We start from the raw sequence: 26317 nt of genomic DNA, 5'->3' as shown, positions 1-26317 counted from the left end.
CTCCTGTACTCATTCAGTTGGCTTTGACATTTTCATTGGAGTGGCATTATTTTAGTGACGATATACATTTGTTTAAACTTATTGCACCAGAGCAACGGAGTGTGTGGTTTTTCTTTCCCCACCATATCATTTTAATACCTGGCTGCATATTACTTGAAGTGTGGAAATTGATATTTTGGAAAAAAATAAGATATAATGCTTCATCGTCTGCTTAAAGATGACAAAACAACAACAGGTTTGAGACCACTCAAAGGATGAGTATGGTAACGGTGGAGAAGAATGGGAAGAATTGGCGTCACCATAGAGAATGCCAGAGGGATATTGTCGTGTTGAGCCTTGCCTTGGGGCTTCTCTTTTTTTCTCCTGAGGCAATACTGGTGCTGAGTGACTCATTGAGACTGTGAATGGCAGGCTGGGTTTATAAACCTCTCTCTGCCCTCGACACAAGAGTTTGGAGGCCACCTCTCTTTCCAAGTCAATCTAACGCACACATACACACTCAGGTACACACAGCAGACACAGCATCTCTTTCACCCTGTAGAACACAGGAGCTGGAGAACTATTCTTCTTCACCATGCGGTCCAGCTGCTACCTACTATTCTGTCTACTACTCGTGTCAGATGGCTCCTCAGCAGTCATCACAGGGGTAAGTGGAAGCCAACAGGTCTTGGGAGCCAACTACACTCTTAGAATAAAAAGGTACTATCTGGACCTTAAAGGGTTCTTTGGCTGTCCCAATAGGAGAACCCTTTGAACCCTTTTTGGTTTCAGGTAGGAACCTTTTGGGAGAACCCTCTGTATAAAGGGACAGCCGAAGAGCCCTTTTGGAACCCTTTTTTCTAAGAGTGTAGTTATGAGTGAATGATAATATAGAAAATGTTATATTTTGTTATGGGAAGCTTGATTTGGATGAATATGAAATAATTATCATAATTTATCAAAATCTAAATGGGGGGTGCACAAAATCTAATAGATTCTTAGTAGATTATCTCAATGTAATGAGAAGCCTCTCATGAGGACACAATACAGTTACAGCCTGCCTTTATGACATCATGTTTGATTTACATATATCATTATCAACTCTAGGCTGGCTATACACAGAGAAGAATATTTGCATTATGTTGCAGCAAGTCTGCATATTTTTCTCTATCAATGTGAGGCTAGCCAACTGTGAGATTGCCTTAGGAACTCATATTGAAGAGCACAATCCTTTCGTTATTGCTGTAAAACAAATGTTGTTATCATGTTTTTTAAGTTAATATTTTACATTAACTGTGTAACCATAATAGTTCCTTCTGGTGAAACCAGTGTCAAATAATATGTTAAATAAGGTTTTATTTCTCCAACATAGTATAACCAACCTATGTATAATGGAATCATTTTGTCAATTCATGTTCCTTGGAAAAGTTGAATGTGATGGCTTTAACAAGGAAACAGGTTTTAATATAATATTGCTCCAACTTTATATAACTTAAAATAAGCTTTTGCAGAGGCTGTCACACCCTGACCTTAGAGACGTTTATTTTCCTCTAGTTTGGTTAGGTCAGGGTGTGATGTGGGGTGGGCAATCTAGTTTTTCTATTTCTTTGTTTTGGCTGAGTGTGGTTTCCAATCAGAGGCAGCTGTCCATCGTTGTCTCTGATTGGGAACCATACTTAGGCAGCCCTTTTTCACTCCTTGAGTTGTGGGATCTTGTTTATGTGTAGGTTATGCATGCCATGCCATGACATGACTTGCCATTGTTGTGTTGTGTTGTGTTGTGTTGTGTTGTGTTGTGTTGTGTTGTGTTGTGCTGTGCTGTGCTGTGCTGTGCTGTGCTGTTTTGGTGAGTTTCCTTTATTAAACATGTGGAATGCTGAGCCTTGGTCTCCTCATTCTTATGACGAGCGTGACAGAGGCAGTACGATGCAAGTACGTACGTACGTACACATTGTTACATAGTACCTATGGTACTTCAGGTACCATGCAACGTGTTTGCTATTTGTGTAGTTGCATTGTTTAATATATATACAGTACCAGTCAAAAGTTTGGACACCTACTCATTCCAGGGTTTTTCTTTATTTTTACCATTTTATACATTGTAGAATAATAGTGAAGACATCAAAACAATGAAATAACACATATGGAATCATGTAGTAACCAAAAACCTGTTAAACAAATCAAAATATATTTTTGATTCTTCAAACTAGCCACCGTTTGCCTTGATGACAACTTTGCACACTCTACAATATAGAAAATAGTAAAAAGAAAAACCCTTGAATGAGTAGGTGTGTCAACTTTTGACTGGTACTGTGTATGTATATATATATATATATATATATATATATATATATATATATATATATATATATATATATATATATATATAGTTTTAGCAGAATTTCCTAGGGGTTCCTAATATCTCTAGGTTTAAATACCTGGGCATACTTTGTTTTATCAACTTCAATGGCTATTTGGTATCCAATTTATGTATGGAATATAATAGATGAGGGGGGAAAAATGCCAGAACAGTGCACGCATAGGGATGCTAATATGAACTGAGATAGGTGCATGCAGCCATGAAACGTAAACACATTTTCCTCAGACTGTCACAATAAATCAGCTCACTCCTCCCTCATCTCTCTCCTTCATTTCATTTGAAGCGAGAGCAGTCACTCAAGTTGTTCATATCCTTCTGAGCAATTTCTGGATCGTTTTTAGAATACTCATGATAGCCTTCATGTATTATACAGTGGGCTCTAAAATTACTGGCACCCCTGACTGGCAATACACAAACGATGCTTAAACAAATATAAACAATATAATTATAGAGAAACTCAAAATACCAACATGTGAGAAATACTGTACTTTATTAATGTTTCAATGGAACCAACCAAAATCAAACAATTATTTAATACAAAATAAATGTAACCAATATCAAGGTTTCATAAGTATTGGCACTCCTCATTTAGTACTTAGTGCAACCACCTCTGGCAAGGATAACAGCAGGGAGTCTTTTCCAGTAATGTTTGACAAGGTTAAGGAACACATTTGGAAGGATTTTGGACCATTCCTCTATGCAGATCCTTTCAAGATCCTTCACATTCTTGGGTTTGTGCTTATCAACTGCACTCTTCCACTCAACCCACAGGTTTTCGATTGGATTGAGGTCCGGCGACTGAGATGGCCATGGCAGAACATTGATTTTCTTGTCACAGAACCATTTCTGTGTGGATCTTGAGGTATGTTTCGGGTCATTGTCTTGTTGGAAAGTCCACCTACGGCCAAGTCTCAGCCTTCTGGCAGAGGCAACCAGATTGTCAGCCAAAATTGCCTGATACTTGGTGGAATTCATTATGCCATCAATCTTAACCAGTGCCCCTGGACCTCTGGAATTAAAACATCACTGACCCCCCTCCATATTTCACCGTGGGTATGAGGTTCCTCTCCTTGTATGCATCTCTGTTTTGACGTCAAACATGCCGATGCTGTATCTGACCAAAACGTTCAATTTTGTTCTCATCTGACCAGTCACCTTCCAGTCATAATTTAATTGACATTTGGCAAACTCCAAGCGCTTGCGTCTGTGTCTTGGAGTCAGAAAGGGCTTTCTTCTGGAAACCCTTCCAAAGAGCCTGTGGCTGTGGTGGCGTCTGATGGTGCTTTTTGAAACCTGGTGACCCCAAGACGCCACAAAGGCCTGCAATTCTTTCACAGTGATTCTTGGGGATTTTGTTGCTTCTCTTACCATCTTCCTCCCTATCCCGGGGGGCAAAATGCATTTGTGTCCTCTATCCGTGAGGTTTTCAACTGTTCCATATCTTTTGAATTTTTTAATAATTTCCCTGACAGTGCTCAGTGGTATATTCAATTGTTTGTGGATCTTCTTGTAGCCATTACCAGATTTATGAAGGTCAACGACCATCTGTCTCTTTTGAACTGCCAGTTATTTTGTTTTCTTCATGGTGTTGGATGACAGCGGTATATTGCATGTGTGTTATGTAATTTTTATACCCTAGTGAAACAGGAAGTGATGTAATGGCTCAATATAGTTCCTTAAGAGTTAGATAATTAAATTCCACTTAAGTTTTTGGTAGATGTTATTTACAATAATCTTTAAGGGTGCCATTAATTGTGAAACCTTGATTTGGAGGACATTTTGTTTCTCTATAATTATGTTTATATTTTAAGTATTGTTTGTGCATTGCCAGTCAGGGGTGCCAGTAATTTGAGCCCACTGTATAGTAGCCCAATCATTACCAACACAAATCAATTGCTGTAGAAATGCTTTGGCTTCTAGCAATGTTCTCACTTAATGCCTCTCAGTTTTCTTTAAAGTTTGTTTTTCTTTCAACTCTATATTTTGTGTGATCTCTTCAGGCCTGTGAGAAGGACTCTCAGTGTGGAGGGGGGATGTGATGTGCGGTCAGCTTATGGATCCGAAGCCTGAGGATGTGTGCCCCTATGGGACAGGAGGGAGACGAGTGCCACTGCTTGAGTCACAAGGTGGGCCAAGTTCTGTACATCTCACTAGTCAATCTGTCTCTACTGAAAGTTGTAACGAAAGAGTCCAGATTTCCTTACAAAAGATGCTATAACATCTTTGTTGTACCACAATTATAGAATATTCTATTTGTTTATACCTAATGTATGTATTTCTGTCTCTGTTTCCAGGTTCCCTTCTTTGGCAAAAGACTACACCACACATGCCCATGTCTTCCAAATCTGGCATGCATCACCACATCCGAGGGCAAATCAAAATGTCTTTCCCCGTACATGTACCAAGAATACTACCTCTGAGGACAACCACCAAAAATGCAGCTAGTGATTTACTATGCCTACATTAGCAGTTTGGAAAATGTTTTCAGGACATTTATTAAAGATACATTTCAGGTTGACTTAGATTTGCAAAAGACAATTTGTTTGTCCTCCTTAAAAACATGCTCTGGAACTTTAGCGACCACTAAGTACATTTTAAACCTCCCACTTTGGGCTGGATGTGTCAATGTGTAGATCATACATGCATAATCTATGAGTAGAATTACTCAATTAGCCATGAAATCCCTCGTTTGAAGCAATTGGATTTCTGGAAGCTGTGCTATTTCATGGCTAATTGTGTATTTCAACTCATAGATTATGCATGTATGATCTACACATTGTAACATCCAGCCCAAAGTGGGAGGTTTAAAAGTATTTAGTAGTCGCCAAAGTAAAAAAAAAAATCTGGAAACTGACCTATGCCATTTTCCTCCATTTGTGGACAGCCCCCTAGCAATTTGAGTTCAACCAATTAGCTTCAGCCCCTTGCCATATGAGTGACATGCACATGATGGAGGGAGAGAGACAGACCCATACTTCACTACTATTGTAGTTAATTATTAATATATATATTTTTTTAACCTTTATTTAACTAGGCAAGTCAGTTAAGAACAAATTCTTATTTACAATGACGGCCTACCGGGGAACACTGGGTTAGCCACCTTGGGGTGGCAGGTAGCCTAGTGGTTAGAGCATTGAGCCAGTAACCAAAAGGTTGCTGGATCAAATCCCTGAGCTGACAAAGTAAAAATCTGTTCTACTCCTGAACAAGGTAGTTAACCCACTGTTCCTAGGCTGTCATTGTAAGTAAGAGTTTGTTGTTAACTGACTTGCCTAGTTAAATGAAGGTAAAATTCAGGGGCAGAACAGATTTTTACCTTGTCAGTTCGGGGATTCAATCCAGCAACCTTCCAGTTACTGCCCCAATGCTCTAACCACTAGGCTACCTGCCACCCCAACAAAGCAGCATCCTAGCTTCCCAATAATTTGAAGAGTTTGGGCATTTAGAGGTTAAAACAGAAAGTGCTATTTGCCACTCACTTTAACAAAGAGAGCTTTCTCTGTTAAGAGGAAGCAGGTCTCCAGAAATCCGACAGCTCTGAAATTGTGTAATTTTCTGGCTACATTTTACAGGGCATTTATTTAAAGCTCAAAGCTATAATTAGATTTGTCCGATGTTCGTTGACTCATATTAATCTCATTCTTTATTCATGGGAAACTGTGTTATTCAGATCTAGTTACATTTCAGACTAGTTTCTCAATATTCATAAAGCTTGGCTTCTTAATGGAGCAATGTCCCAAATATAGAGCGTACTCACAGATGGGGTGGGTATCTTCTGCAATTAATATAAATTCATTGGTCAAAGCTGACAGTATCTGACAGAGCGTAAAATTTGTATCTCAATAAGTTGATAATAAGTTTATTAGGGCCAAGTAGTGTACCATGACAATGTACAGAAATTGTTCTCTTGATGGAAAAACAAAAAATATAACCAAGTTGCCTGTACAATGATGTTAAGCTGAGAGATGAGCTATACCATAAATTAAGCTGTGGTGCAGTTTGTGTAATGCAAGCACAGCCTATTACAAAGCCGATAATCAAGTTTTGCGAGCCAAACAGTCCCTCCCATGCTAATAGAACAGTATACAATTATGACATTGGCTTGAATAAGCCACAACGTGGAGAGCCTTGCCATTTCAATGAAGGTATATTCAGACAATGGCACCATAAACTCTTTGCAATAACTCTAGGGATGAAATGTTATTGCATTTTGAACATATTTCAGGTGTGCAAAACTGCCTCTGAGAAACTAACAGAGGCAAATGTGGGGTCAACAATATGGCTGTGTACATGCAGAAATGTTCAAGAGGCACTTATAAGCAAAGCAGCAGAGAGAGGTCTCCTGGGGCAGAGCTGTTGTATAAAAAAATGCCTGATCTGAAATGATACTGCATGAGAGAATTCACAGGTGAGAACGTTTCAGTCGCTCAGAAGCAACAGTCATGCTGGGAGTAGAGCGGAGCAGGCATGTTGTGATGGTAATGGTTCAGTGATGCTGGGCCAGGCCAGGGAAGGGAGGGAGGGAGGGTGCACAGTAGGTATACTGTAGGTACACTGGGATGCTCTACCCAGAAACATCAGCTCAGCAGTTCCCACTCTATCTATCCCACTTCCCCCTAGGGAAGTAAACCCGGGCTACAAAATTAAGGACTCCAATTAGCTGACAAATGTTCATTTACATGGCTGTAACTGAGACAAGCAGTGATCAGAATAATGACTCTATTATACACTGTTGGATTTTTTACATACTGAAAGGTGCATGCTGGCTAGTTAAAGTCTTATGAGAAGAATGGAGTGTGTGAGCAGAGGCAAACTGGACTCTTGCTGCACTGCTTTTTCAGAAGCACAAACTTCCTAAGGCTGGCTAAATACTCGGGCACATGAATGATGGTAGCATTTTACATTACAGTGCAGAATAAAGTGGTAATAACATGGTAATAGTATGGTAACAAGTTAGCTGATCACAATGAAAACATGATCTGCCCAGATACCACGATTTTAGTATAATTATATTGTTTCAGGGTAATACAACCCCCCACATCTTGTGCTATAGAGGGAGTAATGATACAACAAAATAGGGTAAATTGGAAGTTAGCGTTTGAGGATGAGTGGTAGAAAATAGGATGTGTCTATATTGTTATTGTATTGAAACACAGAACAGATATTGTTTAGTTACCTGTATTACAGAATCAAATCAATACTAATCATTAATCTGTTGTTTATTTACTCAGAAGTACAAACATAGCAAACATCTCTCTGCAGCACTGATGCTTTGCTTCTTTTAGAGTTCCATTGTCCTTGTCCATAGAAAAAAACATGTCATTTGTCTTTTTTACAGGGAATGTGCAAGGTATACATTTTTATCAACACATGTTAAAATCCAGGAAGAAAATGTATTTGCAAAAGACTGTAAAAGTTTATTTTATCACCTTCTCCACACAAATAATTCTAAGAAGATTTTATGAAAGCTACAACATATTTGATTTAAAAAAAAGTTCAGAATAAAGAAATAAACAGCTTTAGAGAATGTACAGAATTGTCTTATGTTCTTCTAACTGAATTGCCATAGGCCTACATTAGTCAAATAATATACCAATGAGATTCTTCAAATATGCCACATTATTAATAGGCCTATTCGAAATACAGATTGGCAACATTTTGCACTTTCTGTAAGTGCAAATCACAAAATATGGCCTTCAGCCTGTGTGGGAAAATTGGACAAGCATAGCAACAGAGTAATATCACCTAAGGCTTCAAAACCAACATGACAGTTCTGTTCGTTTTCCCTTGTCTAAAACAGCAGTAGAACCTATCAGATGACACAGTATGGCTCCATAGACATAGGTGTCTGTGTGCTGAGACAACATGGGAAACTGGCTCTGAGGCGCGATCTCAGCTCCTTGTTGAATATGAAACAAATAATGGGATTCGCCCCCGCCTGAACGAACGTCATCCACACGGCCGCAGTCAGGTAAACCTGTGGAATTGTGCCTCCTTTGACAAACACTCGAATGTAGCAAGTAACAATGTACGGGGCCCAGAGGATAAGAAACGCCAGGGTTATCATGTAATACATTTTCCCTATGCGTTTCTCCATTTTAAATTCATCCAAGACAAGCAGCCTTCTGTTTCCATTATGCGACGTTTGTCTGATTCCCACCAACGTTGGTGGGGTGGGACCGCGTCCAAATCCTGCAATCCAATTGGCGGCTGCCTGCCCAGTGGCACCTGGCCCGTGGAAGGTCCAGTTTTGGCTTATAGCTGGGACAAGCTGAGCGGGTTTCATCTTGCGGTGGTCGTACACGAAACACAACATTTTTATGTAAACAACGTGTGTTGTTCCCACGATGACAGCCAGCATCAACATGAAACCCAGGGTGTCGTTAGCTTTCACATATCGGTGCTCGAAAATGCATTGTTCCTCTTCATGGATGAATTTGTAGGTGCCAACGTCAAATACAGGGGGGAAAGCCATAGCGACAGAGAGGGTCCAGACCATGCAAATCACTGCCACACATGTCCACAATGTCATTCGTTTGGAATAAAACCTGTGGTGTGCAATCGCCATGTATCTGGTGACACTGACGCAGAAGAGCAGAAACGCTACATGGAAACAAAAAAGGACCGACAGGAACGCGATAATTTTGCAACGTATAATGCTGTACGTCCAGGTGGAACGGTTGTTGATTGATATCATCACAAAGGGCAAACACACGGCAGACCGTATTACATCTGCCAAGCACAGATCAAGTAGAAAATAATACGGAGCCTTGTGAAGGGAGATGTCTTTCAGCACTAGCAGGGACAACGCCGCATTCCCGACAAGGCTGATGCAAATGATCAGACCGAGCGAGGCCAGTTTCACCGCAGAGGCGGTGATGGCATAATTATGTAGCGTGGGATTGCTTTCCCCAAACTCGCTTGAATTTGCCATCTATGTAACCAAGCTATTGTCAAAGGCGCGTGTATTCTATACTCCCACATCAAGTGGTTGTGCTTCCCCGGTCGAAGTAGGCCTATCAATGATTGATAAAAATTGGCCAGCAAGAAATTAACATGATGCACGATTATGTTACACTACCTCACCGTGAACAGCATCTAGGTTTTAACCGTTTTAGAATATCATTCATTATTCTCCTGGGTTTGAAGCATTGCCTGATTTCAGAAGCGACTGAGATCCATCGAAATGTATTTTCTTGTTATCCTTCATCTCACAAGTTTCCGTTTCGAATATGAAATAGGCTACACCCATGTTCGTAGTTCCATTTTCAGCTGATAGCAAACATATTGCTCTGAAACATGCAGTCTTTGCACACACCATCTTAAATGGATCCGTTTGAATGCCAGACATTTCAAAAACACATCTCCATTTCCACTGATGCTGAGGTTCTCGTTCGTCTTGAGGAATAAATAAACATAAATCGGAGGACAGGCCGTCATCATCTCTTCAACACGCAATTAATAGGGTTGGGTAGACTATAGCCAAACCAGTGTTCAGTCCACTCAATCGAAGGCATGGCGTATGAATACATCCAGCAATAAAAACTAATGCATGTCTATAAACTACAACCGTTGGTTTGCATTTGAGGAAAAGCCTACACTTTACGTTTTCAAACGAGGTTGAATCGATTATGATAAGGTGGATAGACACTGAACAGCGCCGGCTAATGTCGAGATAGATTAAATGTAGGCTAATCCACGTCCTCGGATCAGAAACAGTTGTCCGATCTCCTGTGCGCGTACATTAGTCTGCGGCGCTACATGGAATCATTCAATAATTGGATCCTGTCTCATGCATTCCCAAGGCATGATTTTCCATGTCTAGAAAGGCTTGTCAAATTCAATCGTTTCAGACTGCTCAGTTCCTTTTACACCGAGGCAGCTTTAAAGGCACAGTCATGTGTTTACAACCAACCTAACCTAAAATCCTAATTATGATCATCTCATTTGAAATATAAGTCATTGAGTGAATGCATAGACATACAGGTCATACAGGACAGCTGCATTATGAAGAATGCCACCATAGTAGCCTATATAAAGGGTTTCTATTCCGATTTCTACTGTTTTAGTCACATATTTTCAAATGCAATCCCATTTTGACTGGTCAATATGCAGGGTAGGCTTACACAATTTTGCCAACATGATTGGTTGGCACCACCAAGTATGCTAGACCTATTAGACTATATCCCCACAATTGTTTTTAACCGACCATAATATGACAATTGAATAGTTATAAGACAGAAGCCCACATATTACTATCACCAATTATATGCGATGTGTTAGATAAATATCTATCTTATTAAACAAACTGTATGCACATACTATAATATGGGAAAATATAGGATATTTGAATACATTAAACATTAGCATGTCAATGGAGTTGATAACACAAATCTGGCAGCTGTGATTCACTAGTGCCATCTGCAGCCTAGTTGAGAGAGAGAGAGAGAGAGAGAGAGAGAGAGGGGGGGGGGGAGAGAGAGAGAGAGGGAGAGAGAGAGAGCAGAGAGAGAGAGAGAGCACAGAGAGAGAGAGAGAGAGCAGAGAGAGAGAGCAGAGAGAGAGAGAGAGAGAGCAGAGAGAGAGAGGTCCATTAAGGGTCCATTTCCTTTAGCTCATAATTTGAAGGGGGAAAAAACTAGCGTCTAGCCCCCTATCCTAAAAAACCTAGATACAAAAGACTGAATAAGTCATGATCAATAAAAAGATAGGCAGTAACTTGGTGAATGGCAGGTGACTCTGGATCACAGGGAGAATAAGACATCAAATGTATGGGCTATGCCCAGGAAGTAGTGTTTAGTCTTGCCTAATATGTTGGCCTGCTGGTGCTCGTTTGATTTAATGTGTTGTATATTGTCTGTCTATGGATTTTGTACACTAGGGGAACTCTCACATGGGGTTATAGGTCATTGGTCACATGTACAGGTAGGTAGCCCATAGACCATATATAGTATATACAGTGCCTTCGTAAAGTATTCAAACCCCTCCACATTTTACTACATTACAGCCTTATTCTAAAATTGATGAAATAGTTGTTTTCCTCATCAATCTACACACATTACCCCACAATGACAATAGAAAAACAGGTTTTTAGAATTTTTTGCAAATTTATAATAAAACAAAACAAAAAATATCACATTTACATACAGTACCAGTGGTGGAAAAAGTACCCAATTGTCATACTTGAGTAAAAGTAAAGATACCATAATAAAAAATGACTTAAGTAAAAGTGAAAGTCAACAAGTAAAATACTACTTGAGTAAAAGTTTTAAAGTATTTGGTTTTAAATATACTTAAGAAAGAAAAGTAAAGGTAATTGTTAAAATATCCTTAAGTATCAAAATTAAAAGTATAAATCATTTCACATTCATTATATTAAGTAAACCAGATGGCACACTTCTTTTGTTTTTTAAATTTACGGATAGCCAGGGGCTCACTCCAACACTCAGACATCATTTACAAACGAAGCATTTGTGTTTAGTGAGTCTGGTTCCCTGGTTGGGATGACCAGGGATGTTCTCTTTCTAATTGTGTGAATTGGATCATTTTCCTGTCCTGCTAAGCATTCAAAATGTAACTAATAATTTTGGGTGTCAGGGAAAATGTATGGAGTAAAAAGTACATTGTTTTCTTTAGGAATGTAATGGAGTAAAAGTAGGAGTTGTCAAAAATATAAATAGTAAAGCAAAGTACAGATACCCAAAAAAACGACTTAAGTAGTACCTCAAAGTATTTTTACTTAAGTACTTTACACCACTGTACAGTACCAGTCAAAGTTTGGACACACCTACTCATTCAAGGGTTTTTCTTTATTTTTACTATTTTCTACATAGTAGAATAATAGTGAAGACATCAAAACAATGAAATAACACATATAGAATCATGTAGTAACCAAAAAAGTGTTAAATATATTTTAGATTCTTCAAGGTAGCCACCCTTTGTGTTGATGAGAGCTTTGCACACGCTTGGCATTCTCTCAACCAGCTTCGCCTTGAATGCTTTTCCAACAGTGTTGAAGGAGTTCCCACATCTGCTGAGCACTTGCTGGCTGTCCAACTCATACCAAACCATCTCAATTGGGTTGAGGTCGGGTGATTGTGGAGGCCAGGTCATCTGATGCAGCACTCCATCACTCTCCTTCTTGGTCAAATAGCCCTTACACAGCCTGGAGGTGTGTTGGGTCATTGCCTTGTTGAAAAACAAATGATAGTCCCACTAAGCGCAAACCAGATGGAATGGCATATCGCTGCAGAATGCTTTGGTAGCCATGCAGGTTAAGTGTGCCTTGAATTCTAAATAAATCACAGACAGTGTCACCAGTTTAGCACCCCCACACCATCACACCTCCTCCTCCATGCTTCACGGTCGGAACCACACATGCAGAGATCATCCGTTCACCTACTCTGCGTCTCACAAAGACAACGGCGGTTGGAACCAAAACTCAAAAATTTGACCAAAGAACAGTTTTTCACTGGTCTAATGTCCATTGCTCGTGTTTCTTAGCCAAAGAGAGTGTCCTTTAGTAGTGGTTTCTTTGCAGCAATTTGACCATGAAGGCCTGATTCACGCAGTCTCCTCTGAACAGTTGATGTTGAGATGTGTCTGTTACTTGAACTCTGTGAATCATTGATTTGGGCTGCAATCTCAGGTGCAGTAAACGCTAATGAATTTAGGTGATGAGGTGATGGTTTATGCGACTGAAAAAAAAGCTGTTCTTGCCATAATATGGACTTGGTATTTTACCAAATAGGGCTTTCTTCTGTATACCACCTGAATTAAAAAATGTATTTGCCCATATAAGGTCCGTTATGACTGAGTATACTTTTTAAAAGATTGGTGGGGTAATTGGTATTTCTGAAAATAAATACAAACACTTTAGAAGCCATGCCATTCTGAAGAGGTTCATTGTACCTGTAAGATTTATGGGAAAATTGTTCAATTTAATTAGATCTACTTTCATATTGTTCAGTAATGGAATAAAGTTATCTTTATGTATTTGTTGTTTGTCGTCACTTATTAAGCATCCTGAGTATTCAATATTTTTTGTGTGTCACGAGTCCCACCGAAGCTGGCTCCCCTGCCTGCTCGGGCGGCGCTCGGCAGTCGTCGTCGCCGGCCTACTAGCCGCCGCTGATCCCTTTTTCCTTTTCTGTTGGTATGTCTGTTGTTTGCACCTGTTCCTTATTTGTGTGTGTTGATTTGTGGTTATTTAAGCCTGTTTAGCCCGCCCAGGTTTGTGCGGGATTATTTTATCGTCAGTGTGCTTGTTTGATGTGCTGGCGATCTCCTTGGTTTATTTTCTTTCCGGACTGTGTGCCCGTTGTGTATGGGTTGGTAATTTTGTTCACACGCCTGTTGTGTTGGCGTCGACCGTGTCGTACCAGCGGAAAATAAATCTAATTTTTCATTACCTCTGCTCTCTGCGCCTGACTCCTACCACCACTCCTAGCAATCGTGACATTGTGGTCCACTTAAAGGATAGCTTTACATCGTAAGTTATTATTTAAAATTTTCCTATTGCCATTATTACATTTTTTTCCACATTAATTTTATATCCTGAGATTTTAGAGTATTCCACAAATATTTTTTACCAAAGGTAATCTCTGATCTCTTTCAACTGTCTTGTGATTGTCTCCACCCCCATCAGGTGTCTCCCATTTGTCCCCATTGTAACGATGTGCGCTGAGAGCCGGGAAGCAAGTTCACAGAGTGAGTGTTTCAATAAATAAACGCACCATAATCCAAAACAAGAAACACGAACAAAGCACAGACATGAAACTGAAACAGAAACAATGACGCCTGGGGAAGGAACCAAGGGGAGTGACATTTGTAGGGCAAGTAATCAAGGAGGTGGTGGAGTCCAGGTGAGTGTCATATTGCGCTAATGCGCGTAACAATGGTGACAGATGTGCGCCTTAACAAGCAGCCTGGTGACCTAGAGGCCGGAGAGGGAGCACACGTGACACCCATTATCTCCTGTGTATTTATACCTGCATTTTCTGTTTGTCTGTTGCCAGTTTGTCTTGTCCCGTCAAGTCCTACCAGCATGTTACCGTATTTCCTGTGCTTTAGTTTTTGTTTTTCCCAGTCTAGCCAGTTCTGACATTTCTGCCTGTCCTAACCCTGATCCTGCCTACCATTCTGTACCTGCCTGACTCTGATTTGGATTACGACTCTTTGCCTGCCTTGACTTACCTTTTGCCTTCTTCGTTCCCCTCGGACTGCTCGAAGATAGAGAATTTGATAACACTGATGTCCGGGAGCGAACTCACCTGGGCTACGGCGGTGTGGATGCAGTCCACCGTTTGCCTCAATCTGGAGGAGTTCATGGTGGTGGAGGTACGTAGAGTGTTCGATTCTCCATTGTCCAGGAGAGAGGCTGTTCGTAAGCTGCTCCAACTACGTCAGGACACCTGTAGTGTGGCAGACCACGTGGTGGATTATAGCACATTGGCGGCTGAGAGTGCCTGGAACCCGGAAGCCCTGTTCGACATGTTCCTTCACCGATTATCGGAGGTGATTGAAGATGAGCTTGCAGCCCGGGAGCTGCCCACGGAGCTCGACTCCCTCATAGCCTTGACCATCCGGATCGGTGGGCGGCTACGGGAATGTAGGAGGGAGAGGGAGTCTGTTCCCTGTCGGCCTCGCTCATCCTCAATTTCTACCTCGCCTCAGAGGAATCCCGGAAATCCCCAAAGTCTACATTTCCGAGTGGATCGTTGTCACCCGAGTTCTCTCGTAAATCACAGAGGGCTGTCGACTCATCTCCTCCGGAGCCCATGCAACTGGGAAAGGCTAGATTGTTTCCTGCTGAGTGCTTACACAGACTAAACACCAAGAGCTGTCTTTATTGTGGAGCTACGGGACATTTCTTATCTACCTGCCAATTAAAAGACCAGGCTGATTAGTAGGTACGGGGAGGGGCCTGGCTAACCGGATGTTTGTCCCGGATTCTGCCCGTGCTCTGGTTCTGGAATGGGCACATTCCTCGAGGCTCACCTGTCACCCTGGCTCCCGTTAGACCTTGGCTTTCGTCCGACAACGTTTTTGATGGCCCACCATGGTTCCTGACGTCTCTGCATTCATGCACTGTGTGTGCGCAGAACAAGACTCTGCGGCATGCTCTGGCTGGCCTCCTTCAACCACTCCCTGTTCCTCACCTCCCCTGGTCCCTTATATTCTTGGACTTCATCACAGGTTTCCCTCTGTCAGATGGCAACACCACCATCCTTACAGTGGTGGATAGCCGCCCATTTTATCCCCCTTCCTAAGTTTCCCTCAGCTAAGGAGACGGCCCAGCTCATGGTATAGCACATCTTCCGGATCCATGGACTTCCGGTCAACATGGTCTCCGATCGCGGTCCTCAGTTCTCATCCCGGTTCTGGAAGGCGTTCTGTTCCCTCATTGGGTTGTCGGCCAGCCTGTTCTCTGGTTTTCATCCCCAGTCTAACGGCCAGTTGGAGCAAGCCAATCAGGACCTGGAGACGACTCTTCATTGTCTCGTCTCCACCAATCCCACCACCTGGAGCCAGCAACTATCTAGAATTAAACACCTGTCTCACAGCCTTATGTCTTCTGTTTCCCATCAAGTCCTACCAGCGTGTTCCTGTGTTTCCTGTGCTCTAGTTTTTGTTTTTCCTAGTCTTCCCAGTTCGGACCTTTCTGCCTGTCCTGACCCTGATCCTGTTAGCCGTCCTGTACCTGCCTGACTCTGATTTGGATTACGACTCATTGCCTGCCCCTTGTACAATAATAAACTCTGAGACTTGCACTATCCACCTCCTGTGTCTGCATCTGGGTCTTAGCCTGAGCCTTGATAAAAGGGGGAATTGAGTTTTCAATATTGTCCAGGTATATCAGGAGATCATCTCCAAATAAGTTTTGTTCAAATTCATGTTTATCAATACTGATACCTGCTACGTTTCGGTCCTGTCTAAATCTTTCTGCAAGCGGTTCAAATGCCAGTGCAAACAGGAGCGGGAAGAGGGGGTCTCCCTGTCTTGTGCCTCTTTTCTAAAGCAATTTAATCAGATAATGTATTATTTGTGTATATTCTTGCTTTAGGACATTTATGTAATATTTTTATATCATTTATTATTTTAGCTGGAAAGTTGAAAGCTTACAATATTTTAAATAGAAAAAGGCAATTTAAGATTGTCGAAAGCCTTTTCGGCATCAACAGCCATTATTGATAAATGTATATCTTGTTTTTTTAGTATTTTATTAAACCGAAACATGTTCTTGTATTTGTTTGTCTATTTTTAAGAAAGCCTGTTTGATAAGTATTAAGTCTGGGAAGACTTTGCCATTCTATTGCTTATACGTTTTGTAATCATTTTATTGCCACAAATTATTAAACTTATGGGTCTATTATCAGCTGGGGACACTCCAAATTTTTCCGGTTTAAATATAACTGAAATAACGGTTTGATACATGTAACTAGACAGTTCTGATTTTTTAAATCTTTATTTATCTAGGCAAATCAGTTAAGAACAAATTTTTATTTTCAACAATGGCCTAGAAACAGTGGGTTAACTGCCTTGTTCAGGGGCAGAACGGCAGCTTTTTACCTTGTTAGCTCGGGGATTCGATCTTGCAACCTTTCCGTTAGGAGTCCAACGCTTTAACCACTAGGCTACCTCCGGGACAAATGCCATGCGTGTTGTCATTTGTGTAAATAGGGGTGCTACTTTGTCCCAAGATGTTGAATAGAATTCTATGGGAAAGCCCTCCATTCCTGGTTCTTTTCTCCGCACTAATGTTTAAACAGTATCACATTTTTCGGGGGGGGTGATCTCTGTTTTTAGTGATTCTTTTTGGTCTGCTGATAATGGCTTCAGGGTTGTTGAGTCCTCGAAGGCTATATGTTTCCGTCCAACTATTGTTTAATTCTGATTGATATAAATGTTCATAGAAGCTTTTAAAATGGTAATGAATCGCGTTGTTTCTAATTACCACATTTGTATCCTTATCTTTTAAAATTATAACAGGTTTAGTGTTTATTCATTTTGTGTGAGCTGCGAGATATTAACCAGGTTTATTTTCCATTAAGTAGTATGCTTTACTTGAGTTTAACCTGTAGTTGTTGGATCTCTTCAAAAGTTAAAGATTGTATCCCTGCTTAAGTTTAGAAATTCTATTTTCTTTTTTACCTTGTAAAGATTTTTATGGGCTTTTTCTAAGAAAGTGATTAATTTGTCTTTAATTTTAATTTCTAAATCAGATTTAACTTTGCAGAGTATGAGATTATCATTCCCCTAATGTACACCTTAAAGGCATCCAAAATAATAACGGTAGTCATCTTTTCTCTGTCCTCTATGTCTACATTTGTAATGGTAAAGGTTTATATTTTTTCGTTTACGTATTTAATACATTTAGGGTCCAGACGATGCGCTCTATTCATTCTCCAAATTGTGCCGCTAAGTGTTATTTTCTACTGGTGTAATTAAGCATGATACAGGAGAATAATCCGATATCACAAGATCATGCATCTTTTAAAAGCTTAGTATTTTGTATCTGGGTACAATAACCTCCAGGTATCTTGTAAATTATTTTTAAGGATGACTCCCAATATTAGCTTTTTTTATTACCCAATCTGTCAATCTTATCGAATGTATGATTTAGGACACCTACTAAAATAAAGTTCCTGTTTGGATTTGATGGAATAAAAAAAAATCGAATCAAATCAAATTTTATTGGTCACACACATGGCTAGCAGATGTTAGTGCGAGTGTAGCGAAATGCTTGTGCTTCTAGTTCCGACCGTGCAGTAATATCTAACAAGTAATCTAACAATTCCTAACAATTTCACAACAACTACCTTATACACACAAGTGTAAAGGAATGAATAAGAATATGTACATGTAAAAATATGGATGAGCGATGGCCGAACGGCATAGGCAAGATGCAGTAGATGGTATAGAGTACAGTATAGCCAGAAGAGGACTGGCCACCCATCATAGCCTGGTTCCTCTCTAGGTTTCTTCCTAGGTTCTGGCCTTTCTAGGGAGTTTTTCCTAGCCACTGTGCTTCTACACCTGCATTGCTTGCTGTTTGGGGTTTTAGGCTGGGTTTCTGTACAGCACTTTGTGACATCAGCTGATGTAAGAAGGGCTTTATAAATACATTTGATTTGGTGTATACCTATGAGATGAGTAATGTAGGGTATGTAAACATTATATAAAGTGGCATTGTTTAAAAGTGACTAGAGATACATTTACTACATCCCATTTTTAATTATTAAAGTGGCTAGAGACTTGAGTCAGTATGTTGGCAGCAGCCACTGACTGTTAGTGATGGCTGTTTAACAATCTGATGGCCTTGAGATAGAAGCTGTTTTTCAGTCTCTCGGTCCCCGCTTTGATGCACCTGTACTGACCTCGCCTTCTGGATGATAGTGGGGTGAACAGGCAGTGGCTTGGGTGGTTGTTGTCCTTGATGATCTTTTTGGCCTTCCTGTGACATCGGGTGGTGTAGGTGTCCTGGAGGGCAGGTAGTTTGCCCCCGGTGATGCATTGTGCAGACCTCACTACTCTCTGGAGAGCCTTACGGTTGTTCGGCGGAGCAGTTGCCGTACCAGGCGGTGATACAGCCCGACAGGATGCTCTCGATTGTGCATCTGTAAAAGTTTGTGTGTTTTTGATGACAAGCCGAATTTCTTTAGCCTCCTGAGGTTGAAGAGGCGCTGTTGCGCCTTCTTCACCACGTTGTCTGTGTGGGTGGACCATTTCAGTTTGTCCGTGATGTGTACGCCGAGGAACTTCTATCTAAAAACACCAGGTTTGTCCCTGGTGGGAAATCAATGTGTATTTTCCACCATGTAAGGTACAATTCAACATTAGAAAATGGCCTTATTGGTCCATGTGCTAGGATATACGGAAAAAGTGTGTATTGTTATTTATCAGGATGCCTACACCTCTGTTTTTACTACAGTAAGTGGCAGCATAGGCCTCTCTAACCCAGCTCCTCTTTAAATATTACATTTCTAGTTTTTGCAAGAAAAGGACAGGAAAACTGTCCAATTCACACACTTATCGAGAGGAACATCCCTGGTCATCCCTACTGCTTCTGATGTGGTGGACTGACTAAATACAAATGTTTCGTTTCTAAATTATGTCTGAGTGTTGGAGTGTGTCCTGGCTATTCATATTTTTTTTTAATCAAGAAAATCATTCCATAATATAAGGAATGTGAAATGATTTAGACTAACTTTTGATACTTAAGTATATTTAAAAGTAAATACTTTTAGACTTTTAGTGAAGCAGTATTTTACTTGAGTCTTTTTCTATAATCTAAGGTATCTTTACTTTCACTCAAGTATGACAATTAGGTACTTTTTCCATCACTGTATGGTTAATCAAATAAAATAAAATACAACAGGTGTAGACCTTACAATGAAATGCTTACTTACAAGTCCTTAATCAACAAAACGTGGGCCCCTCAGGGGTGTGTGCTCAGTCCCCTCCTGTACTCCCTGTTCACTCAGGACTGCATGGCCAGGCATGACTCCAACACCATCATCAAGTGTTGATGATCAGCGTGGCGCATATGTTGTTACCTACCCTTACCACCTGGGGGCGGCCCGTCAGGAAGTCCAGGATCCAGTTGCAGAGGGAGGTGTTTAGTCCCAGGCTCCTTAGCTTAGTTATGAGCTTTGAGGGCACTATGGTGTTGAACGCTGAGCTGTAGTCAATGAATAGCATTCTCACATAGGTGTTCCTTTTGTCCAGGCTGGAAAAGGCAGTGTTGAGTGCAATAGAGATTGCATCATCTGTGGATCTGTTGGGGCAGGATAATAGTGTTGATGTGAGCCCTGACCAGCCTTTCAAAGCACTACATGGGTACAGACGTGAGTGCTATGGGTCGGTACTCATTTAGGCAGGCTATCTTAGTGTTATTGGGCACAGGGACTATGGTGGTCTGCTGGAAACATGTTGGTATAACAGATTCAGTCAGGAACAGGTTGAAAATGTCAGTGAAGACACTTGCCAGTTGATCAGCGCATGCTCGGAGTACACGTCCTGGTAATCAGTCTGGCCCTGCAGCTTTGTGAATGTTGACCTGTTTGGCTACTGTGAGCGTGATCACACAGTCGTCCGGTACGGCTGATGCTCTTATGCCTGCTTCAGTGTTACTGTTGTGGAAAAATATTAAATCAAATACTTCTCAGATACCGGAGCTTGTGAATTCAATTAGACTTTTATTACAAAAGTAACAGAAGCCGAGCAGTTCCATGAAACAACTGAATCTTCATTCTTAGTGCTTGGTTTTTATACAGTCTTACCTTTACATAACGTCATCACCCCACTTTACGAATCTTGTTTTCTTACATAGTTTCCATTCTCTTATTGGCTCAGATATTGGGGCATAGAATCTATTGGTGGTGTGACATGCATACCCCTTAACTAATGTTCCTGTCCAAAGGTCTTCACAAGTTCAGACCTATTTTGTCTATGAATGATTAACCCATGTGCGTGTCCAGTAGCCTTCACAAGATCAGACATGGCCCAGACCAGACAGGTCCTGTTGGTTTACCTTGCTTAATCCACACAGATTCTGCTTACGTTCTGTTTTTACATGTCCAATGATCAATTTGATATTGATCCAGCTTTGTACACTCACATGGGCTTCAGCCTTTATTCCGCTTACACATGTCTAATATTTAAACGTATATTGATTATTCTTTCTACTTCAAAGAGAACAGTATAGTTACTGAGAATCACCAGATGACTGGAAAATGCAACCACATTACCTGCCTCGAAGCGAGCATATAAGTAATTTAGCTTGTCTGGTAGGCTCGTGTCACTGGGCAGCTTGCAGCTGTGCTTCCCTTTGTAGTCTCTACCACATACGGTACACTGAGTGGACAAAGCATTAGGATCACCTACCTAATATTGAGTTGCAGCCCCTTTTTCCCTCAGAACAGCCTCAATTCGTTGGGGCATGGACTCTACAAGGCGTCGAAAGTGTTACACAGGGATGCTGGCCCATGTTGACTCCAATGCTTTCCACAGTTGTGTCAAGTTGGCTGGATGCCATTTGGGTGGTGGACCATTCTTGATACACATGTGAAACTGTTGAGCGTGAAAAACCCAGCAGCGCTGCATTTCTTGACACTCAAACCGGTGCACCTAACACCTACTACCATACCCTGTTCAAAGGCACTTCAATCTTTTGTCTTGGCCACTCATCCTCTAAATGGTACACTTGCACAATACATGTCTCAATTGTCTCAAGGCCTAAAAATCCTTCTTTAACCTGTCTCCTCCACTTTTTCTACACGGATTGAAGTGGATTTAACCTCTCTGGCGTAGGGGGCAGTATTTTGACATCCGGATGAAAAGCGTGCCCAAAGTAAACTGCCTGTTACTCAGGGCCAGAAGCTAGGATATGCATATAATTGGTAGATGTGGATAGAAAACACTCTAAAGTTACCAAAACTGTTAAAATAATGTCTGTGAGTATAACAGAACTGATATGGCAGGCGAAAACCTTAGGAAAATCCATCCAGGAAGTGGTATTTTTTTTATGTTTGTAGTTTTCCATTGACTTAGGACTCAGATTGCACTTCCTATGGCTTCCACTTGATGTCAACAGTCTTTAGAAAATGTTTCAGGCTTGTATTATGAAAAATGAAGGAGTAAGACCACTCTGAGTGAGTGGACCCTGGGAAGTCCCAGAGTTGTTTTCTACGCGCGACCGAGAGCACGCCTTTCTTGTTTATCTTTTATATTGACGATGCTATTGTCCGGTTGAAATATTATTGATTATTATGACTAAAAACAACCTGAGGATTGATTATAAACATCGTTTGACATGTTTCGACGAACTTCACTGATACTTATTGGATTTTTTGTCTTCCTATTGTGACTGCCTTTGAGCAAATGGATTACTGAACAAAACACGCAAACAAAACTGAGGTTTTTGGATATAAAGAGGGACTTTATCGAACAAAACGAACATTTACAGTGGGGGGGAAAAAGTACTTGATCCCCTGCTGATTTTGTACGTTTGCCCACTGACAAAGAAAGGATCCATCTATAATTATAATGTTAGGTTTATTTGAACAGTGAGAGACAGAATAACAACAAAAATATCCAGAAAAACGCATGTCAGAAATGTTATAAATTGATTTGCATTTTAATGAGGGAAATAAGTATTTGACCCCCTCTCAATCAGAAAGATTTCTGGCTCCCAGGTGTCTTTTATACAGGTAACGAGCTGAGATTAGGAGCACACTCTTAAAGGGAGTGCTCCTAAACGCAGCTTGTGACCTGTAAAAGAGACACCTGTCCACAGAAGCAATCAATCAGATTCCAAACTCTCCACCATGGCCAAGACCAAAGAGCTCTCCAAGGATGTCAGGGACAAGATTGTAGACCTACACAAGGCTGGAATGGGCTACAAGACCATCACCAAGCAGCTTGATGAGAAGGTGACAACATTTGGTGCCATTATTCGCAAATGGAAGACACACAAAAGAACTGTCAATATCCCTCGGCCTGGGGCTCCACCTCGCGGAGTTGCAATGATCATGAGAACTGTGAGGAATCAGCCCAGAACTACACGGGAGGATCTTGTCAATGATCTCAAGGCAGCTGGGACCATAGTCACCAAGAAAACAATTGGTAACACACTACGCCGTGAAGGACTGAAATCCTGCAGCGCCCGCAAGGTCCCCCTGCTCAAGAATACATATACATGCCCGTCTGAAGTTTGCCAATGAACATCTGAATGATTCAGAGGACAACTGGTGAAAGTGTTGTGGTCAGATGAGACCAAAATGGAGCTCTTTGGCATCAACTCAACTCGCCGTGTTTGGAGGAGGAGGAATGACCCCAAGAACACCATCTCCACCGTCAAACATGGAGGTAGAAACATTATGCTTTGGGGGTGTTTTTCTGCTAAGGGCTACAGGACAACTTCACCGCATCAAAGGGACGATGGACGGGGCCATGTACCGTCAAATCTTGGGTGAGAACCAGCCAGGGCATTGAAAATGGGTCGTGGATGGGTATTCCAGCATGACAATGACCCAAAATACACGGCCAAGGCAACAAAGGAGTGGCTCAAGAAGAAGCACATTAAGGTCCTGGAGTGGTCTAGCCAGTCTCCAGACATTAATCCCATAGAAAATCTGTGGAGGGAGCTGAAGGTTCGAGTTGCCAAATGTCAGCCGCGAAACCTTAGTGACTTGGAGATGATCTGCAAAGAGGAGTGGGACAAAATCCCTCTTGAGATGTGTGCAAACCTGCTGGCCAACTACAAGAAACGTCTGACCTCTGTGATTGCCAACAAGGGTTTTGCCACCAAGTACTAAGTAATGTTTTGCAGAGGGGTCAAATACTTATTTCCCTCATTAAAATGCAAATCATTTTATAACATTTTTGACATGCGTTTTTCTGGATTTTTTGTTGTTGTTATTCTGTCTCTCACTGTTCAAATAAACCTACTATTAAAATTATAGACTGATCATTTCTTTGTAAGTGGGCAAACGTACAAAATCAGCAGGGGATCAAATACTTTTTTCCCCCACTGTATTGTATAACTGGGAGTCTTGTGAGTGCAACCATATGAAGATCATCAAAAGGTAAGTGATTAATTCTAGCTCTGTTTCTGACTTTTGTTACTCCTCTACTTGGCTGGTAACTGTTTGTAATGTTTTGTGTGCTGGGCGCTGTCCTCAGATAATCGCATGGTATACTTTCACTGTGAAGCCTTTTTGAAATCTGACACAACGGTTGGTTTAACAAGAAGTTAATCTTTAAGCCGATGTATAACACTTGTATGTTTTATCAATTCTTATTATGAGTATTTCTGTTTTTGAATTTGGCGCTCTGCAATTTCACCGGATGTTGGCCAGGTGGGACGGTAGCCTCCCACATACCCTAGAGAGGTTTTAACAAGTGACATTAATAAGGGATCACAGCTTTCACCTGGATTCACCTGGTCCGTCTATATCAGGCATGGGAAACTGGCAGCCATGCGGCCCCCATTGTAGGCCCACGGACCAATTTTTTATTTATTATTTGTTAAAGATCTCAGTCGGGGTCTCAACTTACTGTTTAGAGTTAGAATAATAGACAAGGTGCAATTTCGAAATTTGATTGTGCATCAGCAGCCACTCAATTAGCCCATGTTAGCATTTTTTTTGTGGGGATTAGTAAGTTAGTCTAGGGCATAGCTATCTAAACTTGTAGTAAGCATGGTCGAATTACTGACCTGCGTTGGGCCCATAGATTATCAGTTATTATATTAAAAACTGCAAAGATTTGCCTCCACCCTATACTGCCCTGCCAAGCAAAAAGGCAGTGACTGCTAATAGCGTGGAACTGGTTTCACAGTGACTTTATGCAGTTACTGCTAACATGACCCCATTTTCTCCAAAACAGAATACAATAGAGGCAGGATACTTGTCCACATGATTAAGAATGTATTTATTGTAGCAAAAATGACATTAACTCATTCTCAACCAAATGAGCAGTTACTGCTTTTTTGCTTGGTAGGGCAGTATCTCTCTGCCCCATGGCAAAATGTGTAGAATTGCAGGAAATAAACTTTAACCTCTCTGGCGCAGGCATGCCGCTAGCGACCCACCTCGACAACAAAATACAGAAATAGTCATAATAAACATTCATAAAAATACAAGTGTTATACATCGGCTTAAAGATTAACTTCTTGTTAATCTAGCCGCTTTGTCAGATTTCAAAAAGGCTTTACGCGAAAGCATACCATGCGATTATCTGAGGACAGCGCCCCGCTTACAAAAGCATACAAACATTTTCCAACCAAGTAGAGGAGTCACGAAAGTCGGAAATAGCGATAAAATTAATCACTTACCTTTGAAGATCTTCATCTGGTTGCAGTCACAAGAGTCCCAGCTACACAATAAATGTTTGTTTTGTTCGATAAAGTCCCTCTTTATATCCCAAAAACTCAGTTTTGTAGGCACGTTTTGTTCAGTAATCCACTGGCTCAAAGGCAGTCAAAACATGCCGACAAATACATCCTAATAGTACCTGTAAAGTTCGTCGAAACATGTCAAACGATGTTTATAATTAATCCTCAGGTTGTCAATTGTCTAAATAATCAATAATATTTCAACCGGACAATAGCGTATTCAATAGAAAGGAAAAAGAACGAAGGGAGTGCACACAGTCAAGCGCACAAACCAGCACTGCATGCTTCCTCAGTCCCCTAACAGAAAAGTCTCATTCTTCTTCATTTTTCAGAAAACAAGCCTGAAACAATATCTAAAGACTGTTGACATAGGAACTGCAGTCTGGGTCCTAACCCATTAGATACTCAATAGGCATTCAATTGAAAACCACCCACATCAAAAAAAATACCACTTCCTGTATGGATTTTCCTCAGGTTTTCACCTGCCATATCAGTTCTGTTATACGCACAGACATTATTTTAACAGTTTCGGAAACTTTAGAGTGTTTTCTATCCAAATCTACCAGTCATATGCATATCCTAGCTTCTGGGCCTGAGTAACAGGCAGTTCACTTTGGGCACGTCATTCATCTGAATTTCCGAATACTGCCCCATCACTAAAAACTTAAATCTAAAAACATGTTCTCTTCGCTGTCACGAGGTGGGGACGCAGACCCACGAGCCACTGCGGCCACTCATGATGAGTTCTGTTTTTTTTGTAGCTCCTACCCCCATCAAAATTGCCCAATTCTTTTTCCCTCCCTACCTCCCTTTCCTCTCCTCATTCCCCATCTCCCTTTCTTTATCTCATTTCCTTTCCTAGCTCCTTTCCTCATTTCCTAGCTATCTTTCCTAGCATCCTTTCCTTCTTCCTTTCCTTTTCTTATTTTCTTTCCTAGATTCCTTTCCTCCATTCCTAGCTCCCTTTCTTTTCCTCCTTTCCTAGCTTCCTCTCACAGGTGGCTGGTGGCACCTTAGCCAAACTTTCATACCATAACCGCTAACCGCTTCACACAGCC

General features: G+C 41.0%; 1 protein-coding gene and 1 pseudogene across 1 annotated transcript; one reads left to right on the top strand and one right to left on the bottom strand.

The window, feature by feature from the left end:
* Positions 1-450: 450 nt before the first annotated feature.
* On the top strand, positions 451-4932 carry LOC106565941 (toxin MIT1-like; annotated as a pseudogene).
* A 2628-nt stretch (positions 4933-7560) lies between these two features.
* On the bottom strand, positions 7561-20587 carry LOC106565734 (putative G-protein coupled receptor 173). The gene has a single exon (XM_014133174.3). The coding sequence runs from the start codon at positions 9291-9293 to the stop codon at positions 8172-8174; it is 1122 nt and encodes a 373-aa protein (XP_013988649.2). The 5' UTR covers positions 9294-20587; the 3' UTR covers positions 7561-8171.
* Positions 20588-26317: the final 5730 nt, after the last annotated feature.

This window comes from Salmo salar, chromosome 12 (genome assembly GCF_965601325.2).
Source record: "Salmo salar chromosome 12, fSalSal1, whole genome shotgun sequence".
In the NCBI taxonomy this organism is placed as follows: domain Eukaryota; kingdom Metazoa; phylum Chordata; class Actinopteri; order Salmoniformes; family Salmonidae; genus Salmo; species Salmo salar.
This window is presented reverse-complemented; position numbering and strand designations above follow the sequence as displayed.